Raw genomic sequence first — 20,814 nt, forward strand, 5'->3', positions numbered from 1 at the left:
CCTATTCTTATTTTTGTGGTAACATTCCTACCCAACTTGGAAGCCTTACACATTTATTGTCTCTGGATTTAAGTCACAATTATCTTCTCCGTGGAGATATCCCTTATAAACTTGGAAGCCTTACAAATTTAAGGTATCTTGATCTCAGTTATAATAATCTTGATGGGAAAATCCCTTCTCAAATTGGAAATTTGTCACAGTTGAAATACCTTGATCTTAGTGAAAATTCCTTTTCTAGAACATTGTCTTTCCAGGTTGGCAATTTTCCTTCCTTGGACACTCTTAGACTTGCTGGTGATTTTGATGTCAAAGCTAAGGATGCAAAGTGGTTGTCTAATCTCGGTTCCCTAACACATCTTGCCTTCAATGGTATACATAACGCTGAAGCGTTGCAGATGATTCATAGTCCAAAGCTAAGAGAGTTGAGACTAGTTGATTGTTCTCTTTCAGATACCCATATTCATTCTCTGTTTTATTCACGTTCCAACTTTTCCAATTCTCTTACCATCCTTGATCTTTCTTCTAATATGCTGACATCCTCAACATTTCAATTATTGTCTAACTTTAGCCTTAATCTTCAAGAGCTTTATCTTTCTCAGAATAACATTGTTTTGTCATCTCCAGTCCACTCAACCTTTCCTTCTCTTGTGATCCTTGATCTTTCCTATAATAAGATGACATCATCGGTCTTTCAATGTATCTTCAATTTCAGTTCAAAACTTCAAAATCTTTATTTGCGAAATTGTAGTCTTAGGGATGATAGTTTTCTCATGTCAGCTATTTCAATTACGAATTCCTCGTCTTCTCTTGTCTCGCTTGATCTCTCCTCAAATCTATTGAAATCATCATCCATATTTTACTGGTTCTTCAACTGCACTACCAATCTTCGTACACTTGAACTTAATGACAACATGTTGGAAGGTCCCATTCCAGATGGATTTGGGAAAGAAATGAACTCTCTTGAAGTTCTTAGCCTCTTTCGGAACAAACTGCAAGGCGAGATTCCATCTTTCTTTGGGAACATGTGCACATTGCAGAGTTTAGACCTCTCAAACAACAAGTTGAGTGGGAACATTTCTAGCTTCATTCAAAATTCTTCATGGTGCAACAAACAAGTGTTTCAGAGTTTGTTTTTATCTGATAACCAGATTACCGGCATTCTACCTATGAGCATTGCATTGCTATCTGAGTTGGAGATCTTGCTTTTGGATGGAAATTGTTTGGAGGGTGATGTCACTGAATCCCATCTTTCAAAATTTTCCAAATTAAGGCTCTTATCTTTGTCAGATAACTCCTTATCTCTAAAAATAGTCCCTAACTGGGTTCCTCCTTTTCAAATAATAAGCTTGGAACTAAGATCTTGCAAGTTGGGTCCTAGCTTTCCTAGTTGGCTCCAGACTCAACGCTCTTTACTTTATCTGGATATTTCTGAGAATAGGCTTAATGGTTCAGTACCAAAATGGTTTTGGAACAACTTGCATAATGTGGAAAGTTTGTATATGTCTCAGAATAATATCAGTGGAGCAATTCCTAATAATATATCATTGAAGCTTTTCAATAGACCGTCCATATTTCTGAATTCAAATAATTTTGAAGGAAAAATTCCGCAATTTTTACTACAAGCTTCAGACCTAAGGCTTTCTGATAATAAATTTTCAGATTTGTTTTCATTCGTATGTGACCAACGAACATATGTAATGGCCACCTTGGATTTATCAAACAATCAATTGAAGGGACAACTACCAGACTGTTGGAAATCTGTACATCAGTTATTGTTTCTTGATTTAAGCAACAATAAATTGTCAGGGAAGATTCCTGTGTCCATGGACAGCCTTGTTGAATTGGAAGTCTTGGTTTTACGAAACAATAACCTGACAGGTGAATTAGCTTCCACTTTGAAGAATTGCAGCAATTTAATTATGTTGGATGTGGCCGAAAATATGTTTTTTGGCCCAATACCATCATGGATAGGGGAAAATATGCAACAATTGATAATATTGAACATGCGAGGGAATCATTTCTCTGGACATTTTCCAATTCAACTCTGTTGTTTGAAGCACATTCAATTCTTAGATCTTTCGAGAAATATGTTATCAAAAGGAATTCCATCTTGCTTAAAGAATTTGACTGCAATGACTGAAAAGAACATCAACACAAGTGATACTCTAAATCGTATATATTCGATGAATATCACTTATTTTGAAATGTATGGTTTTTATGGTAGGAAAAATTACACCCTTAGCATAAGCTTGATGTGGAAAGGTGTGGAACAGGGGTTCAAAAATCCAGAGTTACAGCTTAAGAGCATTGATATTTCAAGTAATAATTTAAGTGGTGAAATACCGAAGGAGATTGGATATTTGGTTGGGCTAGTTTCTCTGAATTTATCCAGAAATAATCTGAGAGGAGAAATTCCTTGTGAGATTGGGAGTTTAAGATCACTAGAGTCCATCGATTTATCAAGAAATCATTTCAGTGGGAAAATTCCTTCTTCTCTTTCTGAAATTGACGGTCTGGGGAAACTAGACTTGTCACACAACTCTCTTTGAGGAAGAATTCCATTGGGAAGACACTTTGAAACATTTGATGGGTCTAGTTTTGAAGGAAACATTGATCTTTGTGGTGAACAACTGAGAAAAAGTTGTCCTGGAGATGAAGATCAAACCATAGTAAATCTTTCAAGAGCTGAAGCAATGAATGATGATGAAGATAGCTGTTTCTTTGAGGCATTATACATGAGCATGGGGATCGGATACTTCACTGGATTTTGGAGCTTAGTAGGGCCAGTGTTACTTTGGCGTTCTTGGAGAAATGCTTATATGAGATTCCTAAATAAATTGACAGACAGTATATATGATCAGTTGTATTGAATGTGACGAGAAAAAGGTATGCGTGTATCTTCTCCTTTTTCAAATTCACGATTTATCTCATGTCTTAGTTGAATGTAGTATGTTATACGCAAAAAATATGGATTCTTGCGCGAGAACATTTAATGTGTACTCTCTTTTCTCCAATGACCCCATTTAACCTAATGTTTAATAATTAATATATGATGCTCTGATATTTCATATTGTATTTGTATCCCATATGTATTTGTATATGATATTTTAAGACATTTTATTGATATTTATTAATAAAATATTTAATATATAAAGCATAATATTTTTATTATCACGATAATTTATAATTTTTATATTAAACAACTTCATATTCATATATATATATATATATATTAAATATTAGGTTCGTATTCGTATTAAACATGTATCTGTATACAATATTTTAGGACATTTATTAATATTTATTAATGAAGTATTTAACTTATAAAACACAATACTTCTATTATAATGATAATTTAAAATTTATATATTAACAACTTTAAAACATATGATTTTAATTTGGATTCATTTAATAACAATTATATATTTATTATATTTTTAAGAATTATTATACACTTTTAATATATATATATATATATATATATATTACGTATATATTATCCTATTTCTTTTAAAATAAATCTATCGACATATATTATAGAAGAAAATTTTCATCACCATAAAAACTATTTTTAGATGTTTTGAGTTGGTGTCAGAACTAAAAGTAAATTACCATAAAACTAGGATTGCTGCGATGGGGATAGGAAAGGATACTATGGAAAATTTCTCAAGACTAATAAACTATAGTTCTCAAATCAGAAAAGTATAGTAATGTGTAATAGATATTTTTGTTGTCTTATATATGTTTTTCTAACTCTTTTAATGGGTAGAAAAATTATGTGTACAATGACATCAAATTTGGAATGTCAAAAAACTGCATAGACTTTGAAATAGTAAATCTTCACAAATATGTAAGGACAAATTATTCTTCTCTCTTTTTATTTTGTCTTTGTGTACAGTATGAAAGACCGGTTTTACAGTAACAGAACGATCATACTGGCCTATGGTCCCATATGAGCCAGTCGATGATCGATCGGATTATAAACATAGTTAACACTACGAATAATTATACTAGGTCTAAGTCAGATCATCACTCTTTAGATTGTAATTAGACAACACTAATAAAAAATTCATTCTAAAATTTATGAATACAAATTTGATATTTAGGTAATTAATTACATTAATTACTTATTTATTATTAACACTATGTGAAAGATTTTAGCATCAAAATGTTTTCCACATGTAACACCCCAAATTAACAGAACGGTAACAGAAGCATATTGGAAGTGAAACTTTAGCCTAAGCTTAGGTATTCTTTGTAAAAATAAACTTAACCTCGATCTCACAAAAACATTATTTCACTGTTAAAAATATTTAAGAATATACTAACGTCAATTAATATGAGTTTTGAAGAGTTAAAGGAAATTAAGAAGAATGAAAGGTTTAATATTTGAATTTAAAACAGATTATTAAGAAGAAAAAAAATTAAATTCACAGTCTACCACAACATTCTCGAGTACAAAGGATTGAGACAAGGGGTTCCATAACATGTAGGGATTGTCATAGGTCGTAAATATTAATAACTGGTAGATATTTTTAAATATATGTTCTTTTAATTTTAAATAAAATTATTTAAAAATAAATTTTAAAAATATAAAATTAGCTAATGAAATTAGTTTTAAAGTACTTACGAATGAATTTAGTTTTTCTAAAAATAAATTAAAATAAGTTGCATACTGACCTTTTAAAAATACATTTATATGGTCTAAGTAAACAAAAATATACTAAATAAAATCTTAAACTATTATTTAATAGTTAATATTTTTTCACTAATAACTTTATAATTACAATTCTTATAAAAATATTCAAATAAAATTTATTTATAATTATAAATAAGTGACCATGATATTTGTACTTGTTCAATTAAATACACATACCCATCTATTAACAACATCCATAAAGATTTTACCGACATATATTGGGTTATATGCATTTTTTTATCCCTAATAACATATGAAAAACGACAATAACACAATAGCACTAAATAATCTGTTAAAAATATGAAAAATAATGACATTTTATAAAATAAATAGAATCATTTTCTAACCTATCCTTTCGCCATGGAAGGAAATTAAAAAATCACATAAAAAAAAGTAAAAGAAATGCAAACATTTAATTTCAGTGTCTACGTAGAAATTGAAGGAAGTCATCAAACTTAATTTTTAGTACTGTTGTTAAAGGGTTTTAGTACTGTTGTTAAATGGTAATAATTAGAGCTGTCAATTTGACCCATGACCTTGAAGCTAATCTTAATCCACTTTTGACAAAGCTTCCTCTTAAGAAAAGCTCCAACCTCCAGAACCTCCTCTCAAGGGGATTAGGGTAGGGTTAAGGTGAGTTTAACCCCATTAAAATTTTATTGAAAACTAAGTTTCAACTTTCTTAGAATAACTATTGAAAGTACTAAATTTTATATTCATGTAATTGATTTCTTATTTCAAATTATTAAATAAAACTAATTAATTATAGTATAATAGAATATTTAATATTCAAAATAACCACTTTTTTAAATAATTAAAAACAATTGCAAACCACACACTTAATTTTACACAACTAAATAGTATTACAAATTTATTTTACTAAAATATTGTAAAAATGTTTTATTTTGTTGTCAATTTTAATACAATTATGTCTTTTATTGCAGACACCAATTATTAGAAAATTATATATGATTAGTAATATCAAAATAACCCCAAGAGATAATAACATATTAAATTGATTTAATATTTGCACTGCTTTTACCGTTCTTAAAAAAATCACTGTTTTGTTTCCTCGACTTCTAAAATATCACTCAATCTATTTATAATTATTTAAAATTAAAAATAATTCAAAAATTTATTATCTAAAATTTTGGATAAAAAATAGTATTAATATTTTATGTGTAAATTAAACTTATGTTTTATTTTTTTCTCTCTCTGATAATCTTTTTCTCAAAATCACCATAAGATATATTATAAAAAGAAAGTTAATTTCTTAAAAAATTATAAAAAAAAATGAAAATTTTAAATAGACCTAAAGTACTAAAGAATGACAAATGTTATAGTGTTTAACTAACACATTAAATAATTTATTTTTAACTTTCAATTAGAACACATAACATAAATGTATGTTTATGACATTTAAAATGTAAACATTTTGAGTGAGTAGTACGATGAGATTGAACCCTATAGGCGAATACAACTGCAACATGCACAAGGTTTATGAGTTTTTTCTTTTTACTTATTATTTATGTTATGAGTATGATTTGTTGAGTATAAAATGAAAAAGAAAATCATGTATATTTAATTTCTTTTTCAATAGCTTTCTAAGGAAATAAAGAAGCCTCATCTTTTTTTTTAAATTAAGAGCTTCAATTAGAGAAAATATTCTCTAAAATTTCAATTAGGATAGTTTTAGATAGAAAGTTAATTTCTAACTTATAACCTAAAAATAACGAAATTAAATATTTAAATTTCAAATTTATAAAATGATCCTTTAATTATATACTTAGAGAAGAATCTAACTCAATAAATAATGTCATTTTGCCTTTGCTACCTACAGGGCTTTTAAAGATATTTTGGCCTCGTGGGCTTTTTCTACGAGGGGCTTTTTGGTCCTGTGGATTTTTCTGGCCCCAACCCACGTGGAGGGCCAAACCATCTAACAGGGGCCAAATTGACGGGTCTAGTAACAATAGAAATTCAAGTTTTCTTTCATCTTGTTCGTCGCGTTGCCATCGCTCTCCTCCAACATCAAGAATGTCTCATCACCGTCGCCCTTCCTCCGTTGGTCTATTTTTTGCTATCCTCGCATTCTTCTCAACAATGTTCACGAGGGTGGTTGGGCGTGGTGTGGTGTTGCCTTTTCGTCCACCTTTTCTGCATTTTCTGCCTTAAAAATGGTTAGCATATGAATTTAATATCTACATTATTTTGGCATTAATGTCTTTGTTTTATTATTTTGAATTTAAAGATGAATAAATGTTGTTTGTTGGGTTGGTACATATCAAATGTTAGAAAAAGAACGAGTTAGTTATAAGGAACATTAAGAAGAGAGAATCTGTGTGGTAAGAAGCCCAACCAATCACTAGTATAAAAATTGCGTATAACTTCACACGTTCAACGTTCAATAACAGAACAACTAACGTTAGCTATGACCAGTGATATTGTTGTAAATAAATTCATTCAGTGCACGTTGTTTGGATTTCCAAACCCTCGTCTAAAATGAAATATCGTCAAACCATAAACCAGCTCGACGTAAAATAGTGACCTTAGTAATCACATAATGGTAGCTAAGGAAACACATCCAATACAAAATAAATAAATACTAAAGAGTGATTTGGTTCCCTCCCATCCATAAATTATTTTTTTCTTTTTTCTTTTAAACCAAACACCAAACGTCGAACACTTTTACTAATTTGACGTTGTATTTGCCAGCTTCTTCTTATTTTTTCTCTTTAAACCAAGACATAAAACGTCCTTCTACTAGTGGCTTCGATGTTTTAAGCCAAAGGGTCACCCCATAACACGTCGAACTCCTGGGCGCTTCGACGTGATGGGCATTGGAGTAGTCTGGCACATTAATTTTGGCTCCCAACAATTATTCTTTTTTTCTATAAATACAGTTTAAGAGCCTTGGATAACCTCTACACCTCCATTCATAAAATTTCTCGTAACAACTCCTTCAAGGTTTCTGTGTTAACTTTTTTCTTTGTGTTACTATTAGATCATTCAAGGTACAAAAACGAGTCATTTCTATGTGGTTTGATTCTTTTTTCATGTTGAAAAGCTTGAAGGAATGATAGTAACACAAAGAAAAAGGTTGATACATTTGGATTTCGTACCCTTTCAAAATGCTACAACTTCCATTTACAAAATTTCTCGTAAAAATCTGTTAACTTTTTTCTTTGTTTTGCTATCAACTCTTTCGTATTCACAAAAGCGAGTCATTTCCTTGTGGTTTGATTCTTTGTGCATGGGGAAAAGCTTGAAGGAGTGATAGAAATCCAAAGAAAAAGGTTGAGAGATTTGGATTTCGCACCCTTTTAAAACGCTACAACCTCCATTCACCAAAATCCTTCTACATTTTAACTATCATGTGGATCTTTTCGTGATTTGATTTTCATTTTTTTCCTATGTTTAATGTTTAACTACAGAATCAGTGGATCTGAATTTCTGGTAGAAAACAACTCGAGGAAAACTTAATAATTGAATCATTCAAAAATGATCAAACTGTGCAATGGTTAAGCATTATATCTGTAGAGGAGTCAATTAACGACGAACCTCTTCCTATTCAAAGTGATTATCTTCTTTTGTAACACAACATTTATCATGCCCAGCAAACTGCCTTTTCCCATATAAAGTAGACGTCAAGTAGTGTCAAAATTCGACATGAATCTCTTCGTTTCTAACACAACATTTATCATGCACTGCAAACTGCCTTTAACCGTATAAAGTAGACGTCAAGTGGTGTCAATATTCGATGTGAATCTCTTCGTTTCTAACACAACATTTATCATGCCCAACAAACTGCCTTTTCCCATATAAAGTAGACGTCGAGTAGTGTCAAAATGCAACGTGAATCTCTTCGTTTGTAACACAACATTTATCATGTGCTGCAAACTGCCTTTAACCGTATAAAGTAGACGTCGAGTGGTGTCAATATTCGACGTGAACCTCTTCATTCTTACCATGACCAGCTAAGTGCATTTTCCCATATATCATGATAGCAAAGTACATGTCGAAGCTCCAAAAGAATACGACATTTTATGGTTGGTTTAAAAGAAAAAAGAAAAAAAATAATAAAATGGAGTTACTGCCTGGTGAATTAAACGTCGAAGCCCCCGAAGAATTCGATGTTTTTCAGTTTGATTACAAGAAAAAAAGAAAATTAGTGGCATGCTAGTTTGAATAATTACCACCATAGAAGTCGAATTATCATGGTATTCGACATTCTATTATGAACTTAATAGGTTATATATATATATATATATATATATATATATATCACTACCAAAAAGAAGAGAATTACCGAAAGCCTTACTCCATCGAAAACAGTTAAACAGCCGTTGGTAATGCCTATTATCGACGGATTAGCGACGACCATTTTGCCAAAGGAGAAAAGCCAATTAAGAAGCTAGAAAATCAGCTCTACTGCTGCCAGAAAATGCTAAACCAAAATGCACCACTAAACTTTCATCAAACAGTTTAGGTGTAGGATTTTCCAACAATGCAGACTATTTGACTGTTTGTTAATTTTGAATTGTGCACTTCTCTTTATTCAATTGAACCAAGATTTTGCTACCAACTTAAGATGGAATTCAGTGCAATAATCATAGCAACACAGATTCACAAAATTCTACAACTCATATCAGAAAAGTGTTGAAAAATTGGTGGTTTGAATGGAAATTTTGCTCAAACGAGTTTGGACACTTAATTTTATTATTTGAGCAACTTTGTTTTACCAAATAATACTTGTGTAAGCTGCCATCAGAGGCTAAATACTTGCAAATAAGAATTTCAGTGTTTTAGTTGCTCTTAACACCAAAATTTAAGCCAATTCAACAACCAAAATTCAATAGATGAATCAAACTGATTAGAAACAATTAATATGACTTTAGGACAGTGATTAAAATTGAACAAGACTCTAGGAATGAATTAAAAGATGTCCAACTGTAAGTTCTAAACTGGACAGATTCAAAAACTACAAAAAAATCAAAAAATTCAATCAATGAAAATGCAGTTCGGTCAAGCTGCTAAAGCAATGATTTCTGAACTTTAACAAGATAGTGCAACCAACTTGCTTGTCTTGAACAAGTTACTGTGGATATGGTATGCACACTCTACGGTTGCAGCAATGCAAACACAGTCAGATTACAAATTCACATGGTGTAGTTCACAATGAAGCTGAAATCAGATTTTTAAACAGATTACAATTCTGCATCCAATGGTACACAGTGATGGAATTCAAGATGCATTGAGTTCTTTAATCATTACTCATCTGATGTGCTTCTATTGAAAAATCCAATCAACCAAGCAGATTTATCTAGAGCTTCGATTTAAGTGAACTTTTGTCACCCTTTAAGTGAACATTTTTGGTTCAAACTACTCAAACTTTGAGTTTTAGGTAGTTGTTTGCTTTTGAGTAGTTTCTTACCTTCATTTGACTACTTTAGACTTATTGATATTAACAATATTTATTGTTAGTCTACTTTAGGTGAATTGCCACTTTCTCACCCTTTTAGTAGACTTTTTTAGGTTCTACATACTCAAACTGAGTTTGAGATAATTCTTTGCTTTTGACAAGTTTCCTAGCTTCGTTCCACTAGTTTATACTTGTTAGGGTGTTAAAATTACTTAAAATTATTGTACATTAGGTTTAGTTGCAATTTCTCACCCTTTAAGTACATTTTTTAGGTTCTAAAAACTCAAACTTTGAGTTTGAGGTAATTCTTTGATTTTGACAAGTTTCCTAGGTTCATTTCACTACTTTAGACTTGTTAGGATGTTACCATTAGTTAAAATTAGTTTACTTTAGGTCAATTGGCAATTTCTCACCTTTTAAGTACACTTTTTTAGGTTCTAAATACTCAAACTTTGAGTTTTACCTAACTCTTTGCTTTTGACAAGTTTCCTAGGTTCATTTCACTACTTTAGACATGTTAGGATGTTAACATTACTTAAAAGTAGTGTACATTAGGTCTCTTTGCTATTTCCCTTTAAGTGCACTTTTTAGGTTCTAAATACTCAAACTTTGAGTTTGAGGTAATTCTTTAATTTTGACAAGATTCCTAGGTTCATTTCACTACTTTAGACTTGTTAGGATGTTAACATTACTTAAAATTAGTCTAGTTTAGGTTAATTGGCAAATTCTCACCCTTTAAGTACACTTTTTTGGGTTCTAACAACTCAAACTTTGAGTTCTAGGTAATTCTATGCTTTTCACTACTTTCCTAGCTTCATTTCACTACTTTAGATTTGTTAGGATGTTAACATTACTTAAAATTACTCTACTTTAGGTGAATTAACAATTTGCCACCCTTTAAGTGAACTTTTTTTGTTCAAACTACTCAAACTATGAGTTTTAGGTAGTTGTTTGCTTTTGAGTAGTTTCTTACCTTCATTTGACTACTTTAGACTTATTAGGATATTAACATTAGTTAAAATTAGTCTACTTTAGGTAAATTGTCAATTTCTCACCTTTTTAGTACACTTTTTTAGGTTCTAACTACTAAAACCTTTAGTTTTACGAATTTGTTTGCTTTTGAGTAGTTTTGTAGTGTCATTTCACTATTTTAGACTTGTTAGGATATTAAGATTAGTTATTGTTAGTCTACTTTAGGTGAATTGTCACTTTCTCATCTTTTTAGTAGACTTTTTTAGGTTCTAAATACTCAAACTTTGAGTTTTAGATAGTTCTTACCATTTGAGTAGTTTCCTAGGTTCATTTAACTACTTTAGACTTGTTAGAATATTAACATTAGTTATTGTTAGTTTACATTAGGTGAATTCCCAATTTCTCACCTATTTAGTACACTTCTATAGGTTTTAACTAATCCAATTTTAAGTTTTAGGTACTTAATCCAATTTGACATGTTTATTAACTTCATTTCACATCCTTTTCATATGCCTGAACATCATGGTTTAATCACTTTATAAGCACATACACCATAAAGTACACCTTCAATCATCCCATATTCATTGCGGTATATCAGCCAAACATTATCACACATCAAGTATAATTCTGAACTCAAAACTGAGTATAAACTCAAACAAAAAATTGTTACTAAGACAACCTTAATCAATTTTCACTCACACATACGAGTTTGTTACTCAAGTGGATTGAATAACATTACCTTCATTCAAACAGAGTTTAATTCCATTTTAAACACATTCCTATATGTTATATATAATTACACATCAGTCACCCATAATTCTTACAAACCATAATTAGTTTATAACCGAGACCAAATCACCAAGGAACCTATGAGCAATTGGTTTTATAACAATTACACTTTGTATCATATTAGGAGTACGACCAAGTGTGATCATATTTGGATCACAAAATCCAACATCCCATATACATTACACATACCTTACACACTGATTCATTCACTTAAAGCAACATAATAATACATTATCATCTTCAAATAACAATATATTATCCACCATTACAACTGAGTCAACATTCAAAACATTTCAGCATCATTAACATCTCCATTTATGCCACAATTGTCACAAACACCATACATTTTATAAATCATTCCTAACATTTGAGCATCATTAACACCTACCATTTTGTGGACATTTTATAAATCATGAATGTTATTATCAGTGCTCCAAAAAAAATGTGTCAAAATACCAAACCAAATCTGACTAAAAAATGTGTCAACGAAGCACTACACAACAATCAACCTAACTTCACAGTAAAGCCCTCCTAACGCCAAGCTCCACGAACCACCACCCATGCCACAACACATAGAACGAAGAAGAAGAACTCTAGCCACCCAACCCGCAAACCAGCCACCAAGGAACCACCGTCACTATCCCTAACAACAACCTCTTGAAACCGGCTTAGGGCGTCCAACCTCACGCTGATAGAAGCCAATATGCACGAATCTTTGAAGAGGGAAGGGAAGACATCCACCCACCAACGAACCACCGCCACTATCTGGACCACCACGCTCTTCAAACCAGCTAGGGAACACCAACCTCGCGCCCATACAAGGTTTACGTCGAGAGAACAAGGAAGGAAGGAGAAGGAGTACTGAAATTGATTTTGGGGAATTTGGGAAGGAATACCTCAATGTCGAATTTAATGCACTATGGACATTATCGAAGGCCAAAGGCCGTCTAGAAAGACAGTAAAGTAGGTCGCCAGTAAATCCTTCGATAATCGTCCCATTACCGAAGACTTAAAGACCGTCGATAAATGCCCTTCGGTAATAAGCGTTTTTATTGTAGTGTATATATATATATATATATATGTATATATATATATGTATAATTTATAAATCTATTCCTGTATCATTGCGTCAGAAACTAGATTCTTAAAGCCTTACTGAGAAAGAGACTTCTAAATCCTGTTCTCAAATGGCTTTTTCATCTTCACGATGTGGAAAGAAGGCTGCATAGGTTGTAAGAAATGCTATTCCAAATGGGTGGATAAGTGATGACGAAACACAATACAAATTTGGTTGTTATAGAAAACTCATGGCGGTGGTCCCTCACAAGTTCTTGGATCTGAAATTATTTCGAAGTGAAGGGTTTCTCTTTCATGAATGGCTTACAGATCGGGGTCTTGCAAAATTTGTTCAAATGACTAGTGATTGCTATCCTGACCTAGTACAAGTCTTCTACGCCAATCTGAAGGTTGTCGATGGTGTTATATGCTCTCGGGTGAAAGATGTTGATATTAAAATTGATGATGAAATATGGCTATGTTTTACTGGCCTCAAAGAAGAAGGCTTCATGTCTCATGAAAGAAATTCTCAAGTCAACAAATGGACTCACAAGAAGAAGATTTATATGGATTGTCTGAGATATCCAAAAAGGCTAAAGATATACAAGCCGTATCTACATGGTGGAATGAAAAGGGAAGAAAAAATGTGTGCTTTTGTAATTTCTTTGGTAATACTACTTGGAAGAGGTATACGTAAGTCTAACTATTGAAGATTTATTTTTGCTTCATGCCATAAAAACTCGGATACCAACCAAATAGGTTGCTGCTATGAGTGATCACATGATTGAAATTGCAAGTCATCATGGACATAATCTGCCCTATGGTGTTTTTATCAACAGTGTATTGAAGCATAATCAAGTTGATCTTACTGGTGAAAAAAATTTTAGGTGCACCAAGTCAAATGGAATAGGAAAAGCCGCATTGACCTTTATTAATCTAAAAAAAACAGAAGATGGTTGGGTGTTCAAGGATGTTCGTACACCTATTCTAGATGTTGATGAAACTCCTTCTACCTTCACTCCGCACACTGAGTTTGAAAGATTTGTTGTGGATCAATTTCAAAGGCTTTCAACAAGAATTTCAAAAGTTGAAAAAACTATGATCATGATTCACAAGAAAGTAGATGAGGACAATGCTCTCAGAACTCCCTCAGTAAGTGAGTTTGATTATGAAGATGACACAACATAAGAGGAGTCTATGGAGACATTTGACTCAGATTAGGAAGAAGAGTATATTTTAGTTTATTTTTCTGAAATCAATGTAATATTTTAATATATTTTAGTATATTTTTCTATGTTTGAACTCTATTTGAACTCTGTTTGAGATTTTAGTATATACTTTTTGTGCTTAGATGTTCATTTTTTCATATGTTTAGTGTTATTATGCTTTTCTTTTATTTTTGTTTTCATTTATAAACATACGTTCTGTAAAAATGGATTTCTATTTGAAATTCATGAAGTTGTTTACATCGAATTCTTACAAAATTCAACGTTTTAAAAGAAAAAAAGAAGAATAAAGGGAGTAACTTTTTGGCTTTTGGCTGAAAAATATTACGCCAAATCTCTAAAAACAAACTATTGATGGTTTAAAAGAACAAAAGAATTAAAAAAGAGTAACTAATGCCTTATCCCATAAGGTGTACACATCGAATAGTGTCCAACTTCGACGTGAATTTGTTAGTTTGTAACAACAACATTAATAAAGTTTAACTAAGTACACTTTCCCATGCACATATAACGTCAAAGACTTTCCAAATTGGACGTGAATAAATTGTCAGGGAAGATTCCTGTGTCCAAGGGCAGCCTTGTTAACTTGGAAGTCTTGGTTTTACGAAACAATAACCTAATGGGTAAATTACCTTCCACTTTGAAGAACTACTTTGAAGAACTGCGGCAATTTATTTATGGTGGATATATGAGTGAAAATATGTTGTCTGGTCCAATACCATCATGGATTGGAGAAAGTATGCAGCAATTGATAATCTTGAACATGCGAGGGAATCACTTCAGTGGACATCTTCCAGTTAATCTTTGTTACTTGAAGCGTATTCAATCATTGGGTCTTTAAATGAATTCCTTATCGAGAGGTATATCAACATGCTTAACGAATTTGACTGTAATGTCTGAAAAGATCATCAACAGAGGTGCAACTCTAAATCAGATATATTGGTAAGTCAATCTTACTTACCATGAACCTTATGCTCCTTTTTTATCCGATTCTGATAATTATACACTTAACATAACATGGATGTGGAAAGGCGTGGAACTGTGGTTTTCGGATCCAGAGTTACAACTTTAAGAGCATTGATCTTTCAAGTAATAATTTAACAGTAGAAATACCAAAAGAGATTGGATATTTGATTGGACTAGTTTCTCTGAATCTATCCAGAAATCATCTGAGCGGAGAAATTCCTTCAGAGATAGGAAATTTAAGTTCACTAGAGTTCCTTGACTTATGAATAAATCATATTAGTGGGGGATTCCTTTTTTTCTTTGTCAAATTGATAATCTAGGCAAATTAGACTTATCACACAACTCTCTTTCAGGAAGAATCCCACAAGGAAGACATTTTGAAACCTTTGAAGGCTCAACAAAAATTGTCCTAGAGATGGAGATCAAACGACAGTAAAGTTCCTTGAAGTTGAAGCAATCAATGGTGATGAAGACAGTGTTTTCTACGAAGCATTATATATGAGCATGGGGATAGGATTCTTAACTGGATTTTGGGGCTTACTAGGGCCAATACTACTTCGGCATCCTTGGAGAAATTATTACATGAGACTTGTGAACAGACTGATAAACTATATATATGAACGGTTATAGGGAATGGAACAAAGTAGTCCTCGTAGCTCAAAGGCAAGAAGGTATGTTGTAGCTTTCTTATGATATTCCTTATTTTAATTATTAATCACTGAATTAAATTCTTGAAAAGAAAAATTCTCTTAGAATTGGTAAAGCGAGATATAATTCTCAAATCACAATACTTCTTTTGTTTACACTATTTTTTATGCACCCATAAGAGCGATCTTTTTTAGTTCATATGTTCGTTTCTGGATCTCTGAGAACCTTTTTCTACGGTCCACACTTCTCTTATACCGCGGTTACTAAATTCTACTCAATGCAATCATTACTATAACTTTTTTAAACAGTTTTCGGTTCTCTCTTGAATTCACAAAAAATTGAGAAATTTTATTACTACCATTAGAAAATAGGGTTAAATGATAACCTTAGTCTTTAAGCATACAATTAGATAACGAAATTAACCCTAAAGTAGGAAGGAGTTAGATACTAAATACGTAGAAGAATTAGTCCTTAATTTCTCGTTGAAGGATTTCTGAGTAACAAAAACGAAAAGAGTTCATGTTATTCCTAGAGCTTAGATGGTGATTCCAAATTCCACTAGTAAAAAATTGGGTTTTTACAGCGCACATTATGCCACGGTTACAAGGAAACCGCAGCATAATGGTGCGCGGTGGCAGTTTGGTAAATAAATCGAACACATATGCCGCGGTTCGTATCAGAACCGCAGCATATACTCCAGTCAACCATTACCTTTGACGCCACGTGTGAGTAAAAAATTAAATAACAGAGGTATATGCCGCGGTTGTCCAGAGAACCGCGGCATATAGCCCTGCCAATTAATTGCAGGTGCTGACTGGGTCAGAGAATGTGAAACGTTACTAAGGTATATGCCGCGGTTCTCTGGACAACCGCGGCATATACCCCTGTAACTTCTCAACTTCTCTGCCAGACAGAGAATTTCAGAAGTTACAGCGGTATATGCCGCGGTTTCGCAGAGCAACCGCGGCATATACCCCTGCACATCTACTGAAATTCCCCATAAGGCAGTTGGGCAGACAGTTGTGTTCAGCACGTTACAGGGGTATATGCCGCGGTTCTAGGAGAAACCGCGACATATTCACCTATCTGAAATTAATTTAATATGTATTTGAAATATTTCGAGGTATATGCCGCGGTTGCCCGCTGAACCGCGACATATAGTTTGAAAATAATTTAAAAAATGCCATTTAGAATTATTTATTTAATAAGTATATGCCGCGATTGCTTGTGAAACCGCGGCATATACCTCTTTTATACCTCGGTTAAGTAGGGAACCGCGGTAGATTCCCCCGTTCAGAGTTAAAAAACAAAACTTGGAACAGTGATCGTCTTCTTCGCGCTGCTGCTCACTGTTTTCGCGTTTTCTTCTCCCGTCCGAACCACCCAACCTCAGATAACTCGTTTTTCACCATTTAAACTCAAAATCGTTCGGTCATTTGTCATTTGTGACGATAAAAAACAGTTTTAGCCGATCAAAATCGTTTGAAACGCGTCATTCCCCCTCCGCTGCGATTTCGTTTTTTTTGCACCAAGCGTTTTCGCCGTTCCTCTTCCAGGTATTTATGCCCTTTTGCATTCTTAACATGATTTCTTCATTAGTTTTTGCATAATGCTATAGTTTTGGTAATGTATGAAGTTTCTATAGTTTTGGTAATGTATGGTATAGTTTTTGCTTTAATTTTGGTAATGCATGAAATTGCTATAGTTTTGGTAATGTATGGTATGATTTTTGCTATAGTTTTGGTAATGTGGCATGTAGTTCTTGTATGAAATTGCAAGTTTGATTTTTAGTAGCTTATCTTTTTATGTAATATTTAGGAATATGGATCGAAATTGGATTAATTTACCACGTATTAGTGCTGAGTACGAGAGAGGTGTAGAGGAATTTATACAATTTGCGCAACGTAATGAGGGGAGAAGTGATGATGAAGTGAAGTTTAGATGTCCTTGTGTGAACTGTTTGAATGGGAGAAAGTTGAACGCAACTCAAATTAGAGAACATCTTATATGTGATGGTTTTCTAAGATGCTATACAACATGGATCTGGCACGGCGAAGAAATGCATTTTCCCGATGACTCTCAAAGTGTAAATGTTACTGATTCCACCATCGAAGAAGATCGACCGGATGAAGACAAATTGGAGGACATGATCCGCGATGTTGGAGCAGAAAATTTTGCCAAAACTCATGTGTATGAGACGATGTCGACTGATGCGGAAACACCTTTGTATGTCGGTTCAACTAAGTTCACACATTTGTCAGCGGTGTTAAGGCTGATGAATTTGAAGGCGAGCAATGGATGGACTGATAAGAGTTTTACAGAACTGTTGACGTTGTTGAATGAAATGTTGCCAGATGGAAATACACTGCCCACTCGTAATTATGATGCGAAGAAAATTCTTTGTCCAATAGGTATGGAGTATAAAAGGATACATGCTTGTCCCAATGACTGCATTTTGTATAGGAAAGAGTTTGAATTTTTGACAAAGTGTCCAAAATGTGGCTTATCACGATACAAGTCAAAAAACAATAGTGAAGATAATGGTCAGATAGAAAAAAATGGATCTGCTTTGAAAGTAGTTTGGTACCTTCCAATAGTGCCCAGACTTAAGCGTTTGTTTGCGAATCCCAAAGATGCTAAAAATCTTAGATGGCATGCAGATGAGAGAAAAATTGACGGGCTGCTTCGTCATCCAGCTGATTCAAAGCAATGGAAAAATATTGATCGACAATTCCCCGAATTTGGTAAAGAGTGTAGAAATGTTAGGCTTGGTTTAGCCATTGATGGAATGAACCCATTTGGTAATCTGAGTACCAATCACAGTTGTTGGCCAGTTATATTGATAATTTACAACTTATCTCCTGCATTGTGCATGAAGAGGAAGTACATGATGTTGTCTATGATGATATCTGGTCCAAAGCAGCCTGGAAATGACATAGATGTTTATCTAAGCCCACTAGTTGAAGACTTGAAGGTTTTGTGGGTTGATGGGGTTGAAATATTTGATGCATTCGCTTCAGAGACTTTTATGATGCGTGCAATGTTATTTTGCACCATTAATGACTTTCCTACTTATGGTAATTTGTCAGGATACAGTGTCAAGGGTCATAAAGCGTGTCCTATATGTGAAGAAAACACTGCAGCTCATCAATTGAAACATGGAAGAAAGACGGTGTATCTGCGTCATCGGAGATTTCTAGAACGTAATCATCCATATCGAAGGTTAAAAAAAGCATTCAATGGAGATCAAGAGAGGGACGAAGCACCAAATCCACTTACTGGCCTTCAAGTTCTTGAAAAAGTTAATAAAATACATCATGTATTTGGGAAAACATCGAAGAAGTCATCTGTAACGACCCCTTGGAAGAAGAAATCAATATTCTTTGATCTTCCATATTGGTCAAAGTTAGATGTTCGACATTGCATAGATGTGATGCATGTAGAAAAGAATGTGTGTGATAGCTTGATTGGTACATTACTCAACATTCAGGGAAAGACAAAAGATGGAGTGAATGCTCGTTTGGATTTGGTTGACATGAATATCCGAGAAGAGTTGGCACCCAAGGAGATTGGTAAACGTACTTATTTGCCCCCTGCATGTTACACAATGTCTAAACAAGAGAAGATAAGTTTTTGTGTATGTTTAAAGAGTATCAAAGTACCACAAGGATACTCTTCAAATATGAAGAGTTTAGTGTCAATGCAGGACTTAAAGCTTGTTGGCATGAAGTCTCACGATTGTCACGTCTTAATGCAACAGTTGTTACCGGTGGCTATTCGTGGAATTTTGCCCAAAAATGTTAGGCACACCATAAACAGGTTGTGTTCATGGTTCTCGTCAATATGTAGTAAAGCCATCGATCCTACAAAGTTAGATGAAAATAGATGACTCGGGTATGACACTGGTTGATTTTCGCAAGGTGGGTTACCGAGACGAACCGTTTATCATGGTTCATCAAGCATCTCAAGTTTTTTATGTCAAAGATACTGCGTCTGACCATTGGTATGTTGCTCTTCAAGGCAAAAAACAAATTGAAGTTAACGAAGACAATCTGATTAATATTTATATTGCTGACAACCATTCATTTCAAACTACAACAAATTTGGATGAGCAATCTCTAGTTGACGATGATTTACATGCAATTCGGTCAGATCATGATGAGGGAATATACATATGATGAATCCATATCTTTATGTATGAATTTTCAATTTCTGTATAAGTATTTTATTAATATAACATAAGTTTTCCTTTTATACATTTCCTATGATTACTATTACATGTTTTGTTAATTTATATGATATTACATAAGTCTTGAAATAAAATTTAATGTTGTTATTTATTTTGACAGATATATGGCTGATCATCCACATTCTTCACGGGATGAGGCTCCCCCAACCAAAATCACTAGAGGACCCACTAGCATGAAACAACTATTGATCAGGAAAAATAGTGGTGAAAGAACTCCGGTGAATATGAATGTCACCACGGGTGTGGCAACTGGCCCCTATGCAGATGACTTCCGATCATACCTTGGAGTAGTGGCACGTGATAAGATTAGCATTCTCATTCCATCTTTTGATCATGTGTCCGAGGTTGATCGGAACATTATTTGGAAAGATATATTGGTAAGTTAGTTAATAGGATTTGAATTAAAATTTGTTTATATTGATAATTTTGTACTAATACAACTTTATTATGTTTTTTTCAGATGACATTTGACATTCCAAATGTCACATCACTTAGAAATAAGTGTTTGTCAACTGTTGCAGAAAATTTCAGAAACTTTAAAAGCAAGTTGACATCAAGATACATCTTTGGACACCTTAAACATAAAAGTCCATGTAGTGCATATAAGTTCATTGATGAGGAGACTTGGCGGCTTTTTAAAGAAAGTCGGATGTCAGAGGAATGGCAGGTTTGTGTAGTTCATATTATTCAATTCCTCATTAACAAATATATATCATATGAACTAATTAATTAATGTGTATGTGACAGACAATTAGAAGCAAAGCACAAGGAACAAGTGCTCACAACA

At 33.1% G+C, this 20,814-nt stretch overlaps 1 protein-coding gene across 1 annotated transcript; it reads left to right on the forward strand.

The window, feature by feature from the left end:
- Positions 1–45: 45 nt before the first annotated feature.
- Positions 46–2,549, forward strand: LOC128193761 (receptor-like protein EIX2). The gene has a single exon (XM_052867859.1). The coding sequence runs from the start codon at positions 396–398 to the stop codon at positions 2,547–2,549; it is 2,154 nt and encodes a 717-aa protein (XP_052723819.1). The 5' UTR covers positions 46–395.
- The last annotated feature ends 18,265 nt before the right edge of the window (positions 2,550–20,814 follow it).

The sequence above is a fragment of the Vigna angularis genome, chromosome 8 (assembly GCF_016808095.1).
Source record: "Vigna angularis cultivar LongXiaoDou No.4 chromosome 8, ASM1680809v1, whole genome shotgun sequence".
Classification (NCBI taxonomy): domain Eukaryota; kingdom Viridiplantae; phylum Streptophyta; class Magnoliopsida; order Fabales; family Fabaceae; genus Vigna; species Vigna angularis.